This window comes from Mesitornis unicolor, unplaced genomic scaffold (genome assembly GCF_000695765.1).
Source record: "Mesitornis unicolor isolate BGI_N332 unplaced genomic scaffold, ASM69576v1 scaffold4788, whole genome shotgun sequence".
Classification (NCBI taxonomy): domain Eukaryota; kingdom Metazoa; phylum Chordata; class Aves; order Mesitornithiformes; family Mesitornithidae; genus Mesitornis; species Mesitornis unicolor.
The window spans coordinates 2319-25006 of NW_010203725.1; the positions used below are offsets into that span (position 1 = coordinate 2319).

Here is a 22688-nt window from a genome sequence, read left to right on the forward strand (position 1 = left end):
CCTGACCCCAGCTCAGGTTCCCACTCTGTGCCTGGCTCCAAATAAAAGCCTGGGTACCAACTGAAAGGTGCATGGTGTGACCAACTGAGAAGAAAGCACTATAAGAATAAAGAAAAAAAAGTCTAAAAGAAAAAAAAAAGGCCAAAAGGAAAGATAATAAACCTAATTCTATCAAATTATATAGTCCAAACTACATCGTTACAAATTCTATCCACTGCTCCAGCCTACAGGGTGTCAGGTGAAGAGACATAATCCAAGAGGCTGCATTTGAAAACACTTGGGAAGTGCTGAATTAAACTCTATGAGGCAAAAAAGCTGATAGATTTAAGCTCTTTTGGTCTAGATGTAAAGATCTGGCCTTCATACTGTGACAGCTGTAAGAGCTAAGCAGAAGCATCTCTCTTTCTTACCACTTTTTGAAAAGCATCCACAACAAAAGTAAAGGTGACTGTACCAGCATTGCTCTAGTGTCCTAGTGCTGCCTCCTGTGGCCCCACTGGTGGGGAAAGCTCTTTATCTCCCCAGTCAAACTCGTACAACAATATGGTAATTTGCTAAAATTCTGATAAAGCTGTCCCTTGGTGGTGACATCAAAACAAGAAATAAGAGCTAGTGTATACAAGGGGAAGTGTAATCCGTTTTTTGCCAACTGCAAAAAACCTGTTTTGTCAGCAGTTTTGAAGTACCCTTTCTTAGAAATTATACTATAAATTCTGAGTTTTCTTTCTCTTTGCACATTCAATAAAAGCATCAGTGTAGGTAAAATTGTTTCCATTCAGAGCAAATACTAAACAGTTTGCATCTGTGTCAGTCCTAAAGATGAGATTTAGCTATCGCATGGTAGCCAGAAAACAAGATTCACTAAAAGCCACTTAAAGTATATGTATTTATTACTTTACCTCATTTCTGGTTATTTCATCTCAATTCTTAATAAATCTTTTTTATTTCTGCACATATGAGATAAACAGCACTAAAATTTTCATCTTTAAATTTATAGGTTTTTCACGAGAAGCTTACTCAGATCCAACAGCCCTCACAGACTCATCATTAAGGAATAAATTAAGAAATATTAACAGATTGGTATAGAGCCAAAGACTCAGCTAAAATTAGGTGTATACATATACTAATCCACTTATTTGCTCATCACTCTGTCCAAATAAAATCAATTTTCATGAAAACTTCCGGATCACTTAAACACTCTAAATCAGGATTAAGTTACTCAGTGGGAGCATAAATCCAGTGCTGTCCACCTCCACCTATGCAGAATAAACTGAAACTCTTTATAGGCAATAAATCTACCAGTAAAGTACATCAGAGAACCTGTGAGGGCAGTAGGAGTTTGATACATCTAGATACCACCTGCATCAGGATTATGGTACCTAATGGGAACACCAATTACGAGAAGGAAAGGCTTATGGAAAAGAATTAATAAATCATTCCCATGGAGAGGCTGCACAACTATAAATAAATAAGGATAGCAGTACAGAAGGGAAAATCTGACAGAAGAATCTGACTAAAAGTTACAGTAATCTGCATTTCCTGTAGGCAACCTTTAAGTAAAAATTTGAAAACTGAAAAATTTCAGCCAAAAATTAAACTATTATGATTTGGAAATACAGTCACTGCTTCTTATCCTCTCCTACTGGCTGGGGGTTTTGGTGAGGCTCACCTGTCTCAGCTGGTATACCACTCCCTGTAATCATGGTTTTAGCACTGTTGTACATCTTTGGCGCAGAAGTGGGTTATGATATACCCAAATTTCAATTTCCAAGATTATTTGAATCAAATATTAGAGTATTATGGAGGGAGCAGGGAAACAGAAAAGCTTTCCACATAAATCAAATGTAATTTTGGAGGTTGGAAGGAAGACTTAATCTTTAACTTAGTATCAAATATAATTCTGACAGCAAATTTTCAATCAATCGGAGTTATATTGACATACAGAAGAAGTGGTCAGGCAAACTCCACTTGTATCAAAAACGCTACACTTAGAGTGTCTGCAGATAGAGGTGGATCAGTAGGTACAAAATCAATATCACTTTAGAATAAGAAAACTATTTTTTGTGCAATCCTTTACAGTCGCTCACTTAAGTTCCCGTATTAGAGAGGGCGATGGTCTCTGCCAAAACCAAGATTCTAATGAAGAGATTTGGGGAGCTGCAAACCAGCAGCCATCGCTCGAGGTCCCTGTCTGGCCCAAAACCCTGCAGCCTCTGAAACTGTCATTCCTAATGTGCAAGGGGAGCATAAGGGTTAGAGGGAGCTACTGATGGCTTAAATGTTGCTATTTCTAGCGTGTCCGGGAGGAGCTGCATCACCATGCAACGGGAGAGGACGCTGTTCCCAGGGTATAAATGGGGATGGAACATGCACTTGTCAGGTACATCTGTTCTTTTAAATGAAAAATATTGTAATAGCATGCAAGCTCTGCTAAGAAATAATGTATATTACATGGTATAAATACATTAAATTATTTCAGAAACAGCGGAGATTATCTGCTTGGAGTTCATTTTTTGCTTGGTTTGCACTAATCTTCACACTATTATTTCTACAGACTTCAGCCTGTTTGGGTGAAATTATTAACTAACTTTTTCCATCTTGTCTTCCTGAAACAGGTGTTCTGAGTACTTCTAAGTTTTAGCGTGTACTATCACTTATGGCTTTTTGCCCTAATTAGAAGGTACTTATACTTGGGACTATACCCTCAATATAATGTTCCTTTGCTGAGAGTACAATGTGCAGTACTTAATAACTTCAGCCAAAACATTTTTTTTAAAAAACAACTCAAATTAACCTTTTCTACCTCCCCCTCTACTGATTAATATTTCCATTACAACAAAAGCACATTTTCCGGAGACATGTAAAAAAGAGTAAGAAGCAGTCAGAAAATACAGCCTAACAATTTTAAGAATTATTTGGGCATGCAGGGCAGAAAAAGTCATCCAAAAGACAATGTGTTCTAGATTGCAGTAGTCATCTCTGATTTGCTGGTTGAACCTTTCATGTTATTTTCTTTTGGCAGCTAAAGATGTTGTTTTCAGGCTGCTAAGCATATATCTACCTATATAGAGAGAGATGAGAAACTTAAGTTTTGACTTCCATTCTGTAATTCACAGAAAGGGTTTGATGGGACAGCCTGTGAAAAATGTGCCGAAGATAATTTATTTGGTCCTCACTGCACATCAGGTAATTTTGATCTTTCTTTATTGAACTGGGGAAGAGAAGGTGAGTGAAAGGTGTATTCAGACTCTAAGACATCACAGTGAAGTGGGTAAAGAGTCTAAAGGGTTCACATCAAGTGCTGCTGTTTGCTCCAGGGAACATAACAGGGAAAGAAATTCAGCAGCTACTCAATTCCTCATTCACAGTGGGGCTAGATTCAATTCAGGACTGCACAGACAACGCTCTCAGCGTAGTGCTACTAAAATATCTTAATCTCATCGTGAATATTTTTGTTATAGCCAACAGCCAAACAAATTAGAGATTAAAATTAGGGATCTGTGTGATCTTGGAGGTATCCCTCCCTGTTAGCCAGTTATCATGTTAGCCACTTTTCACCCAAAATTATGGATTTGCATTTATTTGATCTAAATACAGGTGGTTGTTATGAAACTTAAAATACTGAGTGGGAACATATCAAATGCATAATTTATAGTGGCTTACAGTGTTATGATATGGTTTTTAAATACATGTACAAACTGGACCATCTGTTTTAAGGCATGAAATACTCATATGGTATTGAAATCAGTATATCTGACTCAAAGAAGGCCATTTTGAATCAAGCCAAAAACCATTCTATCCTAGTATCCCATACTGGAGGTCAGTAGTTGATATCTAGGGTAAGAACAGAAGCAGCCAGAGACTGCATTCAAATTATCTGCCCTTGCCTCCGAGTCCAATTTGTCTTTGTTCTCCACAGTATTCTGTGCCAGGAAGCTCCATCATTCAGTCAAAAATGTGAAAAGTCGTGAGTTTGGTTTAGTTCTGGTTTTTGGCTGATAGATTATTATGATTTGGCTATACTTCTATTAGGAGAAGCGGGACATTGAGAGAGGGATCAGAGCTATGTGCACTATTTAAAATGTGTGTGTATCACAAACATGTGTACTTATATAATATTTTCCAGTTTTGTCTGTTTCTGAATGATTTCTAGTATTTTGTTTACCTTCCTGACCCCTGCTGAGCCTTAAACTGACAAACCAGAAAACTGCCTGAAAAAAAACCATTAAAAAACATCTCCTTTTTAAGTGGTAATAGTTGTTTATCTCTAAGCAGAACTGTTTTTGTTCCCCCAAGATCTACATAAAGTTACTTCTAAAAAGAATCACAGAGGACCTCGCTTTAAACAATCTGTGTTGGCCTTCCTACGCTAATCCTATACCACTGCTGACTCAAAGGCCCCTTTTCCACCAGCTGTCCACTGGATGCCAGTGTTGATACACAGAAATGTAACTGATCAACATTTTCATTAAAATAGGGTACTCAGATGAATGCAGTATTGTAAATGTAATTATTTTCCAAGAAGCTACAGGAGGATTCAACTGCATATTAATTTGAGCAACACTTTACACTTCAGCTTTCAGATATTTGAGCTCCTCCAAGTTTTCTAAGCACCTATAAATTCTGTGCATTTGTGACTTAACTGCTTTTCAGCAATACCTTAGACATTGCTGCTTTTTATGTTAGGACTACTAACATACATAGAATACTACTAATTAATTAGTGTAGGTGATTTGCATGAACACAGGATATGTTTGTAAAGGGAAGATGATACACTACATCACTGCAGCTTAAACATGAAGTCACCATTACAACTCTGTACATTTTAGAGGCTTTTCCAACTGTAACTGTAGAGGGCCTTTTTAAAAAGCATCATTACCATAACTGGAACAGTTATAGCTATAAAGATTTTTTTAAGTATAGATAAGGCTTCAAAAACCATTTATAAAGGAGTCTTAAATGGAGACTTGTGCACATATTGTCACAAGGTTTATAGCCAGAAATGGCAAAATACAGGAACAGAAGCAGAAAAAAGCCTGAGACCTACACAGTGATTAATTATGCTTTTAACTAAATAAATTCTGCTTGGGCTGGGGGGTGAAGTCACAAAATTCATCTCTTCTGGAGGTGTTTGAAAGAGAGGCAAACAGAATTGAAGCAAAAATGAGCAATTATTGAACAGTTCTAAAAATGGCCTATGTTACATGTTATATTCAATTTTGATTCAAGACTATATGCCAAATTTTACAAGTTTTATAGTATTAGCAACTGGTCAATTTGGTGTTTATAACATGTGTCATGAAGATTTTCAGGACTTAGGCCATTATCAGCCTGCAAAAGTCAGTATGATATTTACTGATATATGCAACTGTGAGTATTGATCTTCTCCTTAATGGAAGCCTATAAATCTAGGAATTCAGGTCAAAGCTCAGTTTTGAAAAATCACACTTTGTAATATTTAACAGTTTTTGCCCAATACACTATTTGCTGTGGGTAACCACAGCCAATGTCTTTCCAAAGACCACTCTTATTCAGTAAAGCCAAACCATCTCTCCCTATAGTTTGCAACTGTATTCATGGAGTATGCAACAGTGGAATTACAGGAGATGGAAGATGCACTTGCCTGTCTGGATACAAAGGGCTCAGCTGTGATCAGCGTAAGTAGTTTGCTTTCTATATAAGATATATTAACAGCTCTGATACAGTTAGAATTGGCAAAGATGAACATAGAATAAGTCTCAGTTTAGTCAGTCTAGAGCAACCAAGCATACACCGAACCTGTGTGTGAGCTCCCATGGCCATTGTCACCACTTCAATCACTGGAATAATGATGGCAGCAATGGGATCGATGGTCTCTAGATCAGATGTACTTTGAACAGGAATACTGCAGGACACAAGATCTCCTGGCACAGTGTGCAAGCTCAGCTTAACCTGTTGCCTTCTGTCCCTCAGCAATAGCTGAATGCGAGGCCTTGCAGTGCCCTCCAAACTCCAGATGCACTGGCTCGGGTGAGGATGGAAGACAACTGCAATGCACATGTCTGCCTAACTACCACGGGGACAGTACCCAATGTGAACGTGAGTAATTTTCATATCCACTGAGTTCTTTGGATACATCATTATTAGTATTTTAGTTCAGATATTGAGGGCACTTTTGAAGCAAATCTCACCACTGTCTTCACTTAATTGTTCTTGTGTTCATATCCCAAAGCACTCTCAGGTGCACAGACTAGATTCCTCCTGGATGAAACTAAACCCTAAAATGTGTTCTAGAAGTGCATCCATCCAACTGCTACCAAGCTTCAGTCCATGCAACCAAACTAAAGCTAGTAAATCTCCTTTAAGTGTGTAATGTGGAAAATGGGTCATTGGTGTTTACAAATCCTCTCCTATTGCATCACTATACTTGCTGAAGTTCAACCTCGTAGTTTGCTTCCTTAAAAATCAGCAACAGCAATCAATGACTTATATTTATCAAATATCCACCACGTGGTGGCTCAGCTTCATCACTAAGCGGAAACTGCAGAAAAGCTCATTTTAGCTTTCCTAGTTTTTATGAAAGAAAGGTAATAACATCTCAGCTAGAGTCAAAAGTCTACCTTAAAGCTGTCTTTCTAGGCTCCTCAACTTGCCATTGAATGTTCAAATTAACTGTATTACAAGAGTCTTTACTTACCTTATGACTTACAGCACCAGTTCTTCCTTCTACACCAAATGCAATAAAGAAAATTATTTTATCTGATGCTGAAAGCACTATTTAGTAAATGTTGGCTTGTGTCAGGCCAGAAATACAATACTTCTTATCCTCTGTAAGACTGTTTACATTATCTATTTCAACCTTCTTGGTCCTACCTATGGTTTAGTCCTCTCTGAGTAGGCTTGAACATCAGGCAAGAGCAAGACATCAGAAAGTCACTCTATGGGGAATGTGAGGTTCTTCTAGTGGGCAGCATAGACAAGCAACAGACAAAGGAATTGCAGAAACCAGCAGAGAAAGAAGATGCAAGCATCCCTACCTCTCTTGATTTTTGCCTTGATGCAGCCTGTATGGATGTTGCTGCTCTGGCCCAGTGCCTTTAGATACTGGGGTCACCTGTGGCTTAAGCCAGTGTCTCTTACATTTGACTAGCTAGGAAGCAGAGAGCAAGCAGCTTCAGCACAGCTAACCATGTAAGTGAGGATAACAGGGGCTGCCCCAGACTCAGCTTGGAGGTAGCATTGCTTATGGTTGATTTGAGTATGTGAATGTGTGTATGTGTGTGATTTCACACTGGAACAGAAGAGAAGACTTGAGAGTGTGCAGCTGAGCACTGCCAATTTTCTCAGTCCCAGCTGAGGGGGAAGGAAGAGAGGAGGAGAGGGGAAGACAGTGAGCAGCAGCACCAACATTTTACATGAGTCCAGGGGCTACCATCTACCATCCAGGGGCTACAATGCGTGCTTGACCATATGCTAAACTGGACACAAAGGTGTGAGAAGAGGCTCTTCAAGGACTGCTGGACTATGAACAAAGACTAACAAGGCCATTGCCTTGAAAAAAAGAGCTCATAGAAATAACTAGTGAGCTTCCAGCCCAGTCCTGAAACTACAGCAGTGTGGAAGACAGGACTAAAGTACATACTGGCCAGATTTCCATGTAGCTGAACAGATGACATTATATTGTTTAATTACCGGAAAGAAAACAGCAAAGGCCTATTGTAGTGAGAAATATTTTCCAACTGATCTAACACATGCTTACAGCTTGTACAAACCTTGTATTGCTTACCTGACCTTCTCTGGTTAAAATCCACCAGAGAACAGGGAAATAGTTGTGATATTTTAATGAGCACATTACATGTTTTAATCTGTTTATAACTCAATTTGCCAAGTTAAGAGATCGTTTCTGTTCAAAAGCAAACAGTTGGTTGCTACGTTAGTATAAACACATTCCTCCCTTCTGTCTTCATGCCGCCACAATACTTCAGACTTGGCTGTTATGAGAAGTTTAGTCTACCCGGGCTTTGTTTTGCATGGAAGTGCTCTGGCAAATCCTTGTCTTCAATTTGAGAAATACAGGCAATAATTCATTTACTTCACTTCTTTTTTCACAAGCTATCAACCCATGCTCCAAAGAGGTCTGCGATCCTAATGCTGACTGCATTTACCTTGGACCAAATCGGCACAGATGTACCTGTCGAGAAGGTTACAGAGGGGATGGTCAAGTCTGCTTACCTGTGGACCCTTGCCAAGCAATATACGGGAATTGTCCTGCACAATCTACCATTTGTATATATGATGGTCCAGGAAAGGTTAGTGTTGAATGAGTGCCCCAAGCATTTCCTATGTCAACTGCTTGAGACGAAATAACACTCTCTCTCCAAAAATAAGCCAAGAGGTTACAGAAACAGGCCTCAGGGAGACTAAGATCTACTCCTAGCTTTGGCATAAGCACTGCCATTGAGCAGTAGCAGGACCCTTTACCTTCCTTCTCAATGGCTGTATATCATGTTTCCCCCTTTGAAAATGAGAATGGCAATAGTGTTCTTTTTCCTATAATATTTTGGATCAGTTTCACCTCCCCAAAATGGAGGCACTGAAATGGAGCTTGTCCCAGTTAAATTTTGTCTCTCTGACCACGGGAGACTTGTAGGACCAGTAGATTTCTTACACAGGTACTACAGACAGACGTCTAAAGTTAGTGTATTTAAGAAAGTAGTAATCTGGGTCTTTGAGGACAATCAATGAAAGGCACTGTATAAAGGCTGCATATTATTCATACTGTTGGGAACTGGCTTGGATTTCTGGGTGTAAAATTCACACCATGAAGAAAGAGAGACTTCAGAAGACCATGCCTTTTTTGACCACCCTGAAGAGCCAAAAAGGGACTTGGTCATCCAGGGTTGTCCTCCAGTTCACCATCATACAAGTTGCACCAAGGGACTGGTGTGTACGACAGTGCCGATGTACCTCACTCATTAATAGTATGCTTTGGCATGCATTTTGTGATGCAGAGGGCTGTGGGAAGAGAGGTAAGAAAATTGACTTACCCACACTGATTTTAAATGTTCTCTGGTCACAGAAGTGAATCTACAGGGCTTTACCTGAAGGAAATTTATCCGAGAGTCAGGAGTTTTCTGGAGCAGATAAAATCTAGAAAGGAGTTGTATAAATATGGGTAATCTTTATACTTGCATCTGAACTCACCAGGTGATTAACTAAGGCTCACTGTCTTTAAACCCTGGTTCCAGAAAGTATGCTGAAATCCACAATTTGTGCATGTCTAATTTTTCTCTCCCCTCTCCCATCCTTCTGATTTAGTTCCACTGTGAATGCAAGAAGCATTATACAAATTTTGTACCCGGGAAAGGATGCAGCATTATGGACATCTGTGAAACAAACAACACCTGCCATAAAAAAGCTAAATGCTCAATGGCTGCACCAGGACAGATTACGTGAGTCTTTTTGCTTACTAAAGCTTTCGCTCAGTTTCTCCCTCCTTCCCCTAGCGAACAGTCTGCTAAAACAAATCCAGTGGATGAACACCTTCTGAAGTTATCACAAATGGTTTCTTTATCAAGGACAAATCACAAGATTTAATGAGGTTAGGGTCAGCCAGTTAGCACAGTGTTTGATTTCACCAGACCAAGTGCTAATACCTATTAAGTTTTAATTTTATAGCACTTAGAGGTCATTTCAACACTAGTAAATAAAAAGGACCAAGACCTCTTTTCTGTTCCTCAGGGCAGGCAGCATCGTCTGGCTCACAGTTAAAGTGTCCTGTTCTTCCAATGCAGAGTAACTGCCTCTTGGCCGCAGTCCCTGGCACACGCGATCCCTTCAACTGTTCCTGGGAAAATGCCACTTGGCGAGGGCCAGAAACACACCAGGCAGCATGCTAAAAATGAATCAGCATTAATTATCACAGGACAGCACTGGAGCCCTAGCTCTTTTTAGTATACTAATACAGATACAGCTAGGGTATGTGACCCCCATGCTGTGAAATCAACACCAACCTTGGCACATTCCTCAAAGCTTCGAGTCAAGCACGTAGGAAACTGCAAAACCTCTGGCAGAGTTTGTTCTCCTATACAGAAATCTGCTACATAGATGTTAGGAGGAGAGTCAGTTTTAATATTAAACTTAACAAAACTATCTTAAACCAAATAATTTTCATTACACGTTTCTATAGCTCAGTGATGCTTAGTACTGGGTTGGAAGAGGTGTCTCTGAAATGTTAGATTTCAGGAGCTGAGAGTTTGAATGTGAAAGACAAGATAACCCATTAGTTGTAAGTTGGGAACAAATTATTTATTGTATAGATATATAGACAGAAAGCATTCGCTCAGGATAGTGTTCTTACTGACAGTTCTTGCTTCATCATGCAGCTTTCTCTTGCAGCACAATATCAACATCACTTTTGTTTAAGCTATTGCAAATTTCAAATAAGTTTATCTAGAACATCTCCTAGTTCATTTCTAGAGTATACTACTCAAACTACACTTAGTATATACTTATACTATACTTAGTGTAGTACACTACTATACTGCACAACATGAGTTGAAAATTTAAAATAAAATTCTGCACCACATAAACCAATATCTTTATTTCCTATTTTGTCATTGTTTTGTTGTTGCAATTCAATTTTCAACAGCTGAGGAACTTCTGAGAATTTTCGAATGGGAAAGTTAAAAATTTATGACTGAGGAGAGAAACAAGCAATCCAAATGCTTTGCACATCGTTTATTCAATGGCCTTTAATGGCAAAAACAAATACAGAAGAAAAGTTGTTTTCAAATCAGACTAAAACTATTTGGCAAAAGAATAAAACTATACTGAATAGTTTCCAACTAAGGAACATCCATTTATGAAAGAGGAATTTTGCAAAGAAAAATATTGATTGGTAAATGAGGGCCTAGTAAATTACTTCTGATAAGTGACAGACATTTACTGCATTTTGGCTGCATCCCAGATTTTAAATGTATTTGGGAGGGCTTGTTTTGGTCGGGTTTTTTTACTTCTTCTAAAACACAAAGCTGTAACAGAGGCCACAAAAGTGTGTTGCTTCCTTTCTTTCATTTTGTTTTGTTTTTATTAAAAACGTAGTTGTGCTGTTAGCTTCCCCCATGTAGTCACTTCTACTTTCTCCAGAAGCAAATTATTTGCACAGGAATAAATCTGGATTACTCTGCATATTAGACCATCACCTCTTTGGTTTCCAAGTAGAACTGGCTTTCCCTCAGACAAATTCAATTATTTTCTTTTTTAATCCCACTCTTATGTTTATTCTGACTATGTCTTCTATGTGGAAATTAGTAGTTTCATAAGTCAAAACTCTATTATACAAGCTTCAGGTAGAATGGAGACAAAAAGCTGAGCTCCCCTTTTCTGGAGAGATAACAATTCTCTTCTCCCTCTTGAGTAAGCTGAAGTAGTGACAGTTCCCATCTTTTTCATTCCTACCTATACTGACAACACAATACATCATGAAAACATCAAACAACTAACTTTAAGTAGTCCAGCAGTAAAGCTGTTCCTCTTTAGAGGCACCCAGCCCATACAGTGAACAGTGCATTCAAAGCAAAACATTTGAAGCCATATGCAGTATGTGGTGCAAACCAGATTCTCCAGACAAAGCAGATCTAGTCAGTCACCCAGCTACTCCTTCCTGAGCCCAGCCACACAGAGTAAATTACTCCATCAGAAGGGGTGAGGGGACAGATAGGTTGAAGGGTTCAACCCCATGCAATAGGCACTAATCTGTAATTGCTAAATGTTTTCCTTTGGAAGTCAAATGCAAACTTACTAGATGCCAAATCAGTTATAAGCAACATTGTCCTCAGAAAGAAGTTTCGGACTAAGATAATATTTCTGCAGTTCACTGTGTCCCTGTAAATGATTGCCAAAAAAATTACTATGTTTAACTATCTGCTTCTTTATGACCATTTGCTGAAAAAGAGAGGAGAGGTTTATTTTGAAACTTTGATCTGGTTTGTGCAATACTTCAAAGGTAGTTTCTCTTTTCTACTAAACTATTCCTCAGCTCCTTTGAAGCCTCAGTTTTTTTCTTCTCTGCTCAGGAATGAAGGGGGTTATGTACATCAATACAGCAGTATTTACCCCATCAGAAGAAAGGGGTCGGCTCCCAAGGAGGAGCTGCTTCTCTCTCCCAGCCTTAAACCCTTCATCTGGGCTCCAGAGTCATATCCTCTGCTCAAGAGATCCCCTTAAAAAGAATGGGGGCTCACCATCAAAATGACATCCTAAAAATTTAATATGCTTTTAGACAGCTATTTTTACCTAGGATCAGAAGGAGCCAAAGCTTGAGCCTTTTGGCCAAAATCCCAGGGCACCTCTAAGTCTAGATGCAGCCCCCTAGAATGCAGGGACTGTGAGGATTTTCAAATAATATTGCTATCACCAGAGAAAGAGCTACAGTAGAGACCATACACGGTAAACAGGAGATGATTTGGCATCAGGTTGATACTACTGTGGGGTGTGAGTGGCAGATGTGTGTTTGTAACAACCAGCACATGCAAACACTTAGGTCATTAGTTATATAAAGAACATCTTTTGTTTGCATGGACTCATGTTCCTTCTCTAATAATGCCTTTAGAAAAAATATCCAGAAACATGAATCATTACTGATAGGGCTTATACGAATACTGAACATGCTGGAGACTTAATTAGGAAAGGCACTATTGAAAGCCAATGTTTGACAACGCATTCCATATAGTTGTTTAGTCTCCTAAATACAGTTAGGTTTTCTTTCTGTGCACTCTACACATTGACAAGTGCCTGCTTTAATTTTAGCACTGAAGTTGAGTAAACGGCTGAGCTGACACCTCCAACCAGTCTCCCAAGCATAGCCAAACAAGGTCTGATTTTCTGAAGAGTCTAACAAAAAGAGCTGAGATTGGCAAAATCAGCAGGCATTAATGGCCCCTCACATGGAGGCAGGCGTGAAGAGTCCAGATGATTTAGAAAGTACTAACCACTTCTCCCAGTGTACAGTCAGGCTGACACAAGGTCAAGGCACACGCAAGTCCTAGTTGCTCCTTGAAACACACAGCCATTTGTACCCATCAGCACCTAATACCAAGCACATGTCAATCACATTGACAACCAACAATTTCTTCCCCACATCTCTTGTGATGCTGAGGCATTTCATGGCCATAAGATTCCATTTTCATGAAGCATGGTCCCTCTCTCATAGGACAGAAGTTAGACTGACACTCTTGGTGGTTTTTCCATCAATTCCCTTTAGATTTTGCCTTAATTGCAAAACGCTACTTCAAATGCAGTCCATCCCAAGTCAGTGAGGATATCAAGCCCATCTCAAGGCATTGTCTGTAGCTCTCACAGGCACTGTGGCCTGAGTCTGCCTGGGACATACGTAGGACCAGGTCAACCCTACATCACTGACACCTTTCACAGGCTGGAGTCCTCAGCGGACAGCCAGGGTGTTACAGACAAGATGCTATTCCCAGTACAGAGACAGCAGCAGCATAAAGCATACATCTGAAAAAAGCATGAGATTTCATGCTTCAGCAGCTTCAGAAAAAAAATAATGTTAAAGTACAAGTATCATTACCCAAAATGGTTGTATTGCTTAAAGGGAAGGGTAACAAGCAACCACGTGTTTTTGTTCAAAGGACCAACACTTCTGTGTGGCTTTTTCCACCAGTCCCATACAGCTATTGCAAGGATTGGTGAGCTATCATCACTCCTTCATACATAACTACCATTAATTCTGACAGGTCCTATGCAGGGAGTGGGGGCTTCAGCCCATTTGTGCCGTGGCCTCTTCTTGCCCGTAGGCAGGCAGGTTCTGTGGCTTTCTGGGCTCCAGCAACCACAGCATTTGGGAACCAGAGACTGCACTGCAGCCAAGTGGCACTGCATAACCCTCATTAAAAGCTGCAAGATAGACACTGCTGTTTCCTGGCCTGGCTGACAAGGACATCATGCCAAGGACATCAAGCAGGCTGCCCTACACACTGACATACTTCACAGCATGCAGAAGCAAGAATTAAACTAAAATGCATAGGTGCATCCTGAAAATGCCTTCAGAGAAGCAATAGGTAACAGCCTGTGCGCAGTTAGTGAGAGCCTCATTGACTCACAGGGCATCAGCCCATAGGTGAAATGACAATTCCTTCACAGGTGTACCTGCCCGAGGGGCTCCGTGGGGAATGGGTTTGTGTGCTATGGAAACATCATGGAGCGCCTCCAAGACCTGAATTCAGAAGTGGGAGGATGGTGGCAAGGCAAGCTGACATCTGCCTTATCACTCATGGGTAAGTGACCACATACAGGCAGAGCCAGCCTCCGCTACGGGGGTTGATCTTACCCTGTCTTCTCTCAGTGCTTCCTGCTGCAGGAAGGTGCTGCTAACAGCATGACGAACAAGCACGATACTCACTGCAGACTGACTACCTAAAGCTGCCTTTGCTTAGCATGCCATGCAATCTGCAAGAATTTCCAAACAGAAGTGCTAAACATGTTCCCACAACCTCTCACACATCATTTGGTATCACCGGTAGGTTTTGCCCCATAGTGGAGTAAGTCGGATCATCCCACCCCTTCTCTCTCCCTCCCCCTGTTGGTTTGGATTAATTGAGATTTGATCTAGAACAATGCACAGAAGTCCACCAAAAACCTCAGGATTCCCAGCTGTGTCTCTCTTCCCCAGTCCCAAACCACCAGGAGTGGCATTGCTTTCACCAGGAAAGAGGAGAGGGGCAAGGGGAAGAGACAGAGCCCATCCAGGGTCTCCCTCACCCTCAGGACCCCCCACCAGACCACCACAGCCATAGCTGTGGGGTCTCCACATTTCCAAACTGTCTGCAGAGGTGGATGGAGCCCTTGTCAGTGCTCACAGCTTCCAGCCTTTTGCTGTTATTGTGAAGAGAACAGCATAATCATCTTCATCAACTTCTGTGGCATAACCACAAATTTGAGCTATGGACAAATAGTGCTTGAATCAAGCTGGATCTTTGAATTAAATTTGTAAATATTAAAAAATTCCTCCTGCTTGATATAATTTTCTTGGTCCTTTTCACTGGGCCCAGAAACTAAAAGAAAGATCCTGAATTCCTGACCAGAACAGAGTGAGAATCCCCCATAGCTGGCCAAGGACAAAACCTGGCAGTGTCATTCACATTTAGCATTAAAGACCAAAATCCATTGCTTCAGCACTGAGGACTCAGTTGCAGTTTCTCTGTGCATTTCTCCTTATGTGTCTGAAAAGTACCTGGCATGCTGGGTGCCACCATTTTTAACAGCAAACCATATTTTATGTTCTTTGGTCAAGTTTCGGACATAAATATGCCATTTGATTTACTAGCCAGAAGCTACAAAGACACATTAACTGCACAGGTTATCTTACAATACATTCACTGCACGTTAATGTCTTTCAAAAGCTAAGAATATACAGCAGAAGAGTCCATTTCATTCTGTAAGACAGCATATTAATTTTAAGATATATTTTTTCTGGTATGACATACCTATAATGCCTGTGAATATTTTTTTAGTTCTGATTTTAAACCTCTGGAAAAAGAACCAAATATTAGAAATTTTAATGTCTTCAGCTGCAGAATCAGTGGTCTCATACTGCTGTCTTGGAAACAGAAATACCATCAGGGCAGCAAATGAACTTTAATTAATGTTCAGTGCCTCAGCTTTTATTACTCACTATGTGTTTGCCGATATTTGCACTACCAGCAGGTTATCAGCAGCATATCCATCACCTCATGAAGACTGAATTAATTTAAAGCAGGAGCCCATCTTCCTGTAAAGACACATCTCACAGGTCCTTCACCCTGGCCTGCATGCCACAGAATCCAGGTAGCCTGAAGGATTCTGAATGCTTTGCCTCATCCTGTATTAAATATGCCACAGCATCTGGATTTCACATCCTCTCTGCCTCTCATCTTTCAACAACTTTGATTTCAGAATCTTAAATTAACATTTAAGGATCACAGATAGTGTTCTTTCTTATTCTGCCCTTGCATACCTGACACAGCACACAGCCTGTTCTTTCAATTATTTTTTCAATACACATTTAAACATTTTTTTCCCCTCTCTCCTTATAAGATAATGTCTACGAATGGCAGCTGAGTACTCTGGGACCATTTACTGTGCTTGTACCAACAAACAAGGGGTTCAAAGGTACAAATGTAAGTAAACACAGAGGGTTTTAAATTGAAGGGGATTTAGCTCCTTCAGAAATTATGTGTGTTAAAACTGCTTTGATGCAACGGATTCAGAAGAAATTTTTGGTCTAGTACACTTGTGGGTACATTTAAATCTCAGGGCCAGAGATTGCCTTTTTCCTCCTTGAAAGAAAAATAAAATAATTTGGCAAGTCAAGGTAGAATGCAGTCACGCTTCAACAAAGTTTTGGATTGTCCTACATGGCTGTGCTCAAGGTTTTTTCACTTGGTTGAGACAGGAGCTGAATTAAGATCTGAATTTTTATCAGGGAAGCCCACAGGTCACCTTTTAAATAAGGGTAATAAAAATAAGTTTCTTTAGAGGAAAAAAAAAAGTGGCCTAATAACATCCATTGCCTCCCGTTGAAGTCAGGACAATTCTGGAGGCACCTACTGTTCATGCAGGAACATTAGAGTATAATCTGACCTGAACTGAAACCAAGAAAGACCTCCACTTGGTTCAGACCTTATGACCCCACTTCAGAGGAAGACATATAAATTTCAGAATTTAACAGCTAGGGGGAAAAAAGCATTCACCTTGAGTTTTGTTGTCTTTTTTTCAATGAAGCCTGTATTGAAATAAATCTTTGTTTTTCTGCTCTTCTAGATAAAGGATCTTCTGAATAATAAACAGAAAGCACAGTACTTCATGAAACTCCATGTAATTGCTGGCCAACTGAATACCAGTAGCTTGAATAATACTAATGTCATATATACTTTGACTGGCAAGTCAGGAGAGATATCAAAGGGAGAAAAGGTAAGTGGCCTTCCAGCCTATCTCAGTAGGAGTACTACTCTCTGTTCGCTCAAGAAGGAGCATGAAAGGTCTTTCTGCAGTGAGACATCAGGTTGGAGATAGCAGCTGGATTATGAAAAACCACAAGGAGTAAAAAAACCCCATGTATTACAAGGAGTTCAAGTGAAACTTGAAACCTCATCAGTGTTAAAGCTCCTGCTAAAACCAGTAAAGACAAAAATTACCTTTAGAGATGCATCACTGCTGAGTGACATGGCAGTCTAACACAGACCACTCTAAAAACATTTGCTAAAATTAAGTCATCTTAATTCTGCCAGCACTACCAACAGAGCTGGTGGAGGCACTAAAAGAGCATTGGTGAAATAGGAGGCGTCACGAGAAGGGAAAAGTCCAGAGCTTCTCCTGGAAACCTGTGCCTATGCTCACACAAAGCAAGCACTGACTGCACTGCAGATCTGACCTCCCGCTGAGCATCAGCATCTTTTGAATGATGCAGCAAATAGAAGTCATTGGCATAAGTAAAATGCATATGGCAATTTATAATGAAAAACATGGAGTAACATTCATCACTAGCCCAGCTTATTTGGTGTCAGTGAACATCAGGGCAGTCTGATCCCACAGTTTTTATAATTTTTTAAATTTTTTCTCTGCAGCTGATTAGACTTTATGATCTAGAATTATTGTTCTTGGCCCATTAAATGTCTCTTAATGACTTGGGCCTATGTGACTGTTGAAATTAAGTACTTCTCATGCTTTGCACTACATCAGCAGCATTTGAGAAAAGAAATCTATTTAATTTCTTTAATGAGTACACACTCCATTTTTATCAGGAAAAATATCATTGCTGTTTGAGGCCAGTTAGTTTCCTGCAGGCTTCAGTACACTGCAGAATCAGCAACATTTTATTGTTTTAAATATACATATAATATAAGGAAATGGTTTGTAGCCCCTTAAGATTACAGGAGTTGACCCTTTCAGTAAAATCACATTTTAAATCATTTCCTGGCAGACTTTTATTACTAGCAGTCATCAGAGCCCTTTTAGGTACACTGATAGCCCCACGGGGCCTGTCCCAGCTTCTCTTCTGAACTTTGCTGTCCTGGAACAAAATAACATGGTCCTGATCCAAAGTCAAAGGATTTTTTTCCATTTCCTTGATAAGCATTGTAAGTAACCTTTAGCCTGCCCAGATTCAAATGGCCCAGGTGTTGGCAATGGAAGGGGGTGTTACACTTTATTCAACATGTATAATGAAGAGCTCACTATGCATTGCACATTTTCTTTCAGGATAATGAATTAAGAATTAGAATCCAAGGAGGAAGAAGGAAAAGCAAAATTTTGCAGGGAAATATTATTGCTTCCAATGGGATTTTGCACATTATTGACAAAGCCCTGGACAAAGTGGAGCCAACATTTGAAAGCAGCAAAGAGGTGAGCCATAAGCCCTATACTTGTAATATCTGACTTTCTTTTAAAGTAGTTTCACATTAATTGAAAGCAAAGGAGGATGACTGACAGCAGCTAGACAAAACTCTATTGAACCACTGTGTGTCAACTCAGAGAAGCAACATTCAAAATGAAAGGCAGTGATGCAGTTGCCACAGCAAACGTTCTCTCTTCTGCCAAGATGGTCCATGGAGGATTTGGTTTTACTCACTGCATTTAAGTTGCTCCTTGGGAAACTGTCAATCTAGAGCAGTGCATTTCACCAAATTCCAGAACAACATACTAAAAGGAGGGAAGGTCTGGACAGATACCAGGCAAGACTTATATTCATAGAATAATTTAGGTTGGAAAAGGTCTTTAAGTTCATCAAGTCCAACTGTTAACCTAGCACTGCCAAGTCCACCACTAAGCTACATCCCTAAGCACCACATCTATACATCTTTTAAATACCTGAAGGGATGGTGCCTTCACCACTTCCCTGGGTAGGCCATTCCAATGCTTGACAACCCTTTCAGTGAAGAAATTTTTCCTAATATCCAATCTAAACCTCTCCTGGAACAGCTTGAGGCCGTTTCTTCTTGTCCTATTGTTACCTGGGACAAGAGGCCGACACTGACCTCATTACAACCTCCTTTCAAGTAGTTGTAAAGAGTGGTAAGATATGTCCTTCTCTCCAAACTAAACAACCCCAGTACCTTCAGCCACTCCTCATAACACTTATGCTCTAGACCCTTCTCCAGCTTCGTTGTTCTTTGGACATGCTCCAGAAACTCAATGTCTTTCTTGTAGCAAGGGGCCCAAAACTGAACACAGTATTCAAGGTGCAGCCTCATCAATGCAGAGTACAGGGGAGCAATCACTTTCCTAGTGCTGCTGGCCACAATACTTCTGATAAAATATTGTCCACATTCAAAAAAACAATGCTTCCCCAACAGGCAAATATTGTAAAAACTTATAATCTTGGATGCTTTGGGGTTTTTGGTGCCCTGCTTAGCCTACTTTCTTGACAGTTCACTTCTTATATGGTGTTTTTGCATATGATTTATATCTCTGCCCTTTCTCATTGGGAGTACAGAGATGACAACACTTTACACACACACACTGTTTTTGTATGTTCTTTGGCTACACAGTATTTCAGGACAATTAAGAACTAACTATCAGCCAGTAATAGCACTAGAACTACCATCAGCCACTACCACAACCACACAAACAATAAGGACCCCCAAATATATTAAGACCTGTAATAACTGAGACTCATACAGTAAGTTAAAGAGTGTCTTATAACACTTATATATATTTAGTTATGCCAACTAAAATAAATCTTACTTTCATCTTATTTCAGGAAACCATAATGTCAGTACTTCAAGATAATGGAAGATACAGTCAATTTACATCTTTGATAGAGGTAAGGATCCAGAAAAGCAATTCCATAATTGATATTTTCAGATGTTCTTCAATATTAATAAGTACTTTCACTTTTCTTTTTAAATCAAAACAGAAAACTGGCCTGGGAATGGATTTACAGCAGGATAACAGGCCTTACACAGTCTTTGTTCCAAGCAATGAAGCTTTGAGCAATATGAAAGCTGAGGTGTTGGATTACCTGCTTTCTGCAGAGGTATAGTCTTTCTATAATGCAAATCTTTCTTAGATAGTAAATATATAGCAGATGCATACATATATTGCCCAGTCTTCATCTAAGCTAAGCTCCTATGATCAAGGCTTAAGCCATCTCTAACAATTGAAGATCAACATGACACCTAGAGAGGAACAGAATTTGGGGTCTCCCATTGCATGAAGTAATGACGGTCCCACTGGCCTGTTCTTACCCAGACAACATAGCCCAGGCAGTCACATAGCAAAGCCCAAACCCTCTCCTGGAAGGTAGGAACAGTCTTCCTTGGTGGGAACAGTCAAGGGGAGCAGATGTCACAGGGGCCCTGCTGACTGGGAAACACTTCTGGTGGGGTTCCAGGAGGTGGATATTGGCACCCCCTGGATGCCTCCTGCCTCTCCCAGCAAACACAGACATTGTAAAAACCCCGTGTCAGGGTGAGGACATGGAGTGCCAGGGTGCCATGAGCTGAGCATCACCACTGACTCAGAGTTTCTGATGCACCAGCTGGTGACACCGTTCTCATCTCTGTGTCCTCTCATAGCCCAGATGGGGTTTGTGTGACTCATTTGTGGCTAAAATTACCTCTTCTCTGCTTTGGCAGGGTTCATGGAAGTTGCTGGAGCTGGTCCGATACCACATTGTCTCCAATACTGAGGTGAGCGGGGCTGCTTTACTGACCTGGAGCATAAGAGCATTTTCTAACTCCTTGCTACTCTGAAGGCAGAGGTTTTCCAAGAACAATGTCCACTCAGTGCTGCACAGCAAGGCTACAAAGGACCGCTATGCCTCTACTTTTACTAGGAGTAGTCACATAAAGGTCAATAAGAAGGACCACAAACCTTTCACCTCAGTGTCACAAATCGAAATAAAACCCTGCTAGGGGGCATGGGGTAGTCCTTGACTACTAGTGTGTTACTCACAAGTAACTATTTCCATATTTGAAATATACCTTTTGGTGATAGGGACTTAGCCCAAGTTGTAGATATATGTATGTATGTATGTATGTATACACACACACATATAATAATCCTGAACCTGAGACCCACCATCTTAGCCTGCTGTGGAGCAAGAACTGCTGTCAGGGGGTACTATCAGCTTGACAGGGCTTGCAGGAAGGAGTAGCAGGAAAAGTACTTGTTCCTATTGAAATCAAGCTCTTTCTCAGCCTATTCCACTAAGATTAGTGTTCCATTTATCAGAGAGAGGTGGTTTTGTCATCCTTTAAGTAATCCCCCTGTGTTTCCCTCCTTTTTCTACTGGAAACAAAGAGCAGAACCCAGCTCTGACTGGGTGACTGAAGTTCACCCCCACCCCAGGCCCCGGTGCAAGGAAGTATGTTCTTGTATCTTTAGCTAAGTGTCCCGCTCACAGGGTCCAAGGCAGAGGTCACTCCCAGCACAGAGCGGGATCACAGGCAGTAGAGGTGTGAGATCCACACGTCCCTTCATGGGATATCAGCACTGCCGTTTCCACAATGGTCAAAGGATGCAAACAGGGCTATTTTTAGGGAGAGGTGATATATTTATTCAGACTGGTTTCTATAATTAGGAGAAAAATTAATATCTATTTGGGCAACAAGCTCTTTGCATGCAGCAAGCTCAGCCAAAATTTAATCACCCTAACTTTGTTACACAAGCACATTAATCAATGTGGGGCTGCCCATGTAGCTAATAGCATCATTTGCTCACCCTAAAGAGAAAGGTGGTCTTTTTTGTGAAACCCATCTGGATTTGAAAAGAATAATGTTACATTTCTTTCCATCAATTTACATTTCTTTCAGCTAGAGGTTGCCAGCCTTGTCTCAATAGAGCACATCAAAAGCATGGCGAAGCAGTTCCTTTACTTCAACATGACCCACACTGTAAGTCAAAGGCAGCTTTCAGCTCTGAGCTAGGCAACTGTTTGCATGCAGGGGGAATAAAAAAGGCATGAGGGGGGACATTAGCAGAGGAATTTCTTGCTATAATGAGGCAGAAATCTTCAATTTGCCATTTCCACCTACTGTTAGAAATTCGTATTATAAAGCATGGGGAGCAAGTGACTAGTATGTAAGAACAGCATGAGGTTTCCTTTTTCTTATGATCAGCCCCAGTCCAGGAATGATCCTCATTTATGCTCTGCCTAGCTTAAAAAGATATTTAAAATATTTTAAATCATTCTGTTACATATTTTGATTATCTAAACACTTCTCAGTACACACATATTCTTTTATTCCCTTTAATACAATAGTCTGTGACCCTGATGAACCTAAGTAAACACTTTTTTAATGTGTTAATTTGTCAGTACTTTTGCTAAGCCAGTCATCTGATATGTTGAACTCTTCTGTTCTTTGCATATTTTAGCCAAATATGAACGTTCTAGACAAGAGATGCATCTATAAAATTTCTCATAAAGGCAGAGCTGTTGCATAAGTAAATGCAGAAAGAATAGAAAGAATACTTTTTTTTTCTCCTGTGCATTTGGATAGATCAGAGATTCTCTCCCACTTCCCCCCCCCTCTCAGAGAGGGGACCAAAGCATGCTTATGCTCACTGAAATCAGTGCCTGAAGTCATCAGTAGCCTTCTCATTTTGGTCAGTCTTTCAGTCATCAGTTCCACAGGCTAACAGTGCAGCTTAAGAGGAAAACTTTAGATATTGCTGCTGTAGAACAATATTCAAGAAAATGCACAACA

The 22688-nt window shown here is 40.3% G+C and overlaps 1 protein-coding gene across 1 annotated transcript in view; it reads left to right on the top strand.

Moving 5' to 3' along the window:
• The window catches only part of STAB2 (stabilin 2), a gene marked incomplete at its 5' end in the record, with an annotated part of 76249 nt that overhangs the window by 1787 nt on the left and 51774 nt on the right, over nt 1-22688 (top strand). The window contains 14 exons of the mRNA XM_010190803.1: nt 2295-2380; nt 3117-3186; nt 5562-5657; nt 5953-6078; nt 8092-8288; nt 9298-9431; nt 14143-14276; nt 16075-16157; nt 16801-16950; nt 18238-18381; nt 19739-19801; nt 19895-20014; nt 20616-20669; nt 21795-21875. Of these exons, the coding sequence (XP_010189105.1) occupies nt 2295-2380; nt 3117-3186; nt 5562-5657; nt 5953-6078; nt 8092-8288; nt 9298-9431; nt 14143-14276; nt 16075-16157; nt 16801-16950; nt 18238-18381; nt 19739-19801; nt 19895-20014; nt 20616-20669; nt 21795-21875 (1538 nt within the window). The remainder of the gene's footprint in view (nt 1-2294; nt 2381-3116; nt 3187-5561; nt 5658-5952; nt 6079-8091; nt 8289-9297; nt 9432-14142; nt 14277-16074; nt 16158-16800; nt 16951-18237; nt 18382-19738; nt 19802-19894; nt 20015-20615; nt 20670-21794; nt 21876-22688) is intronic.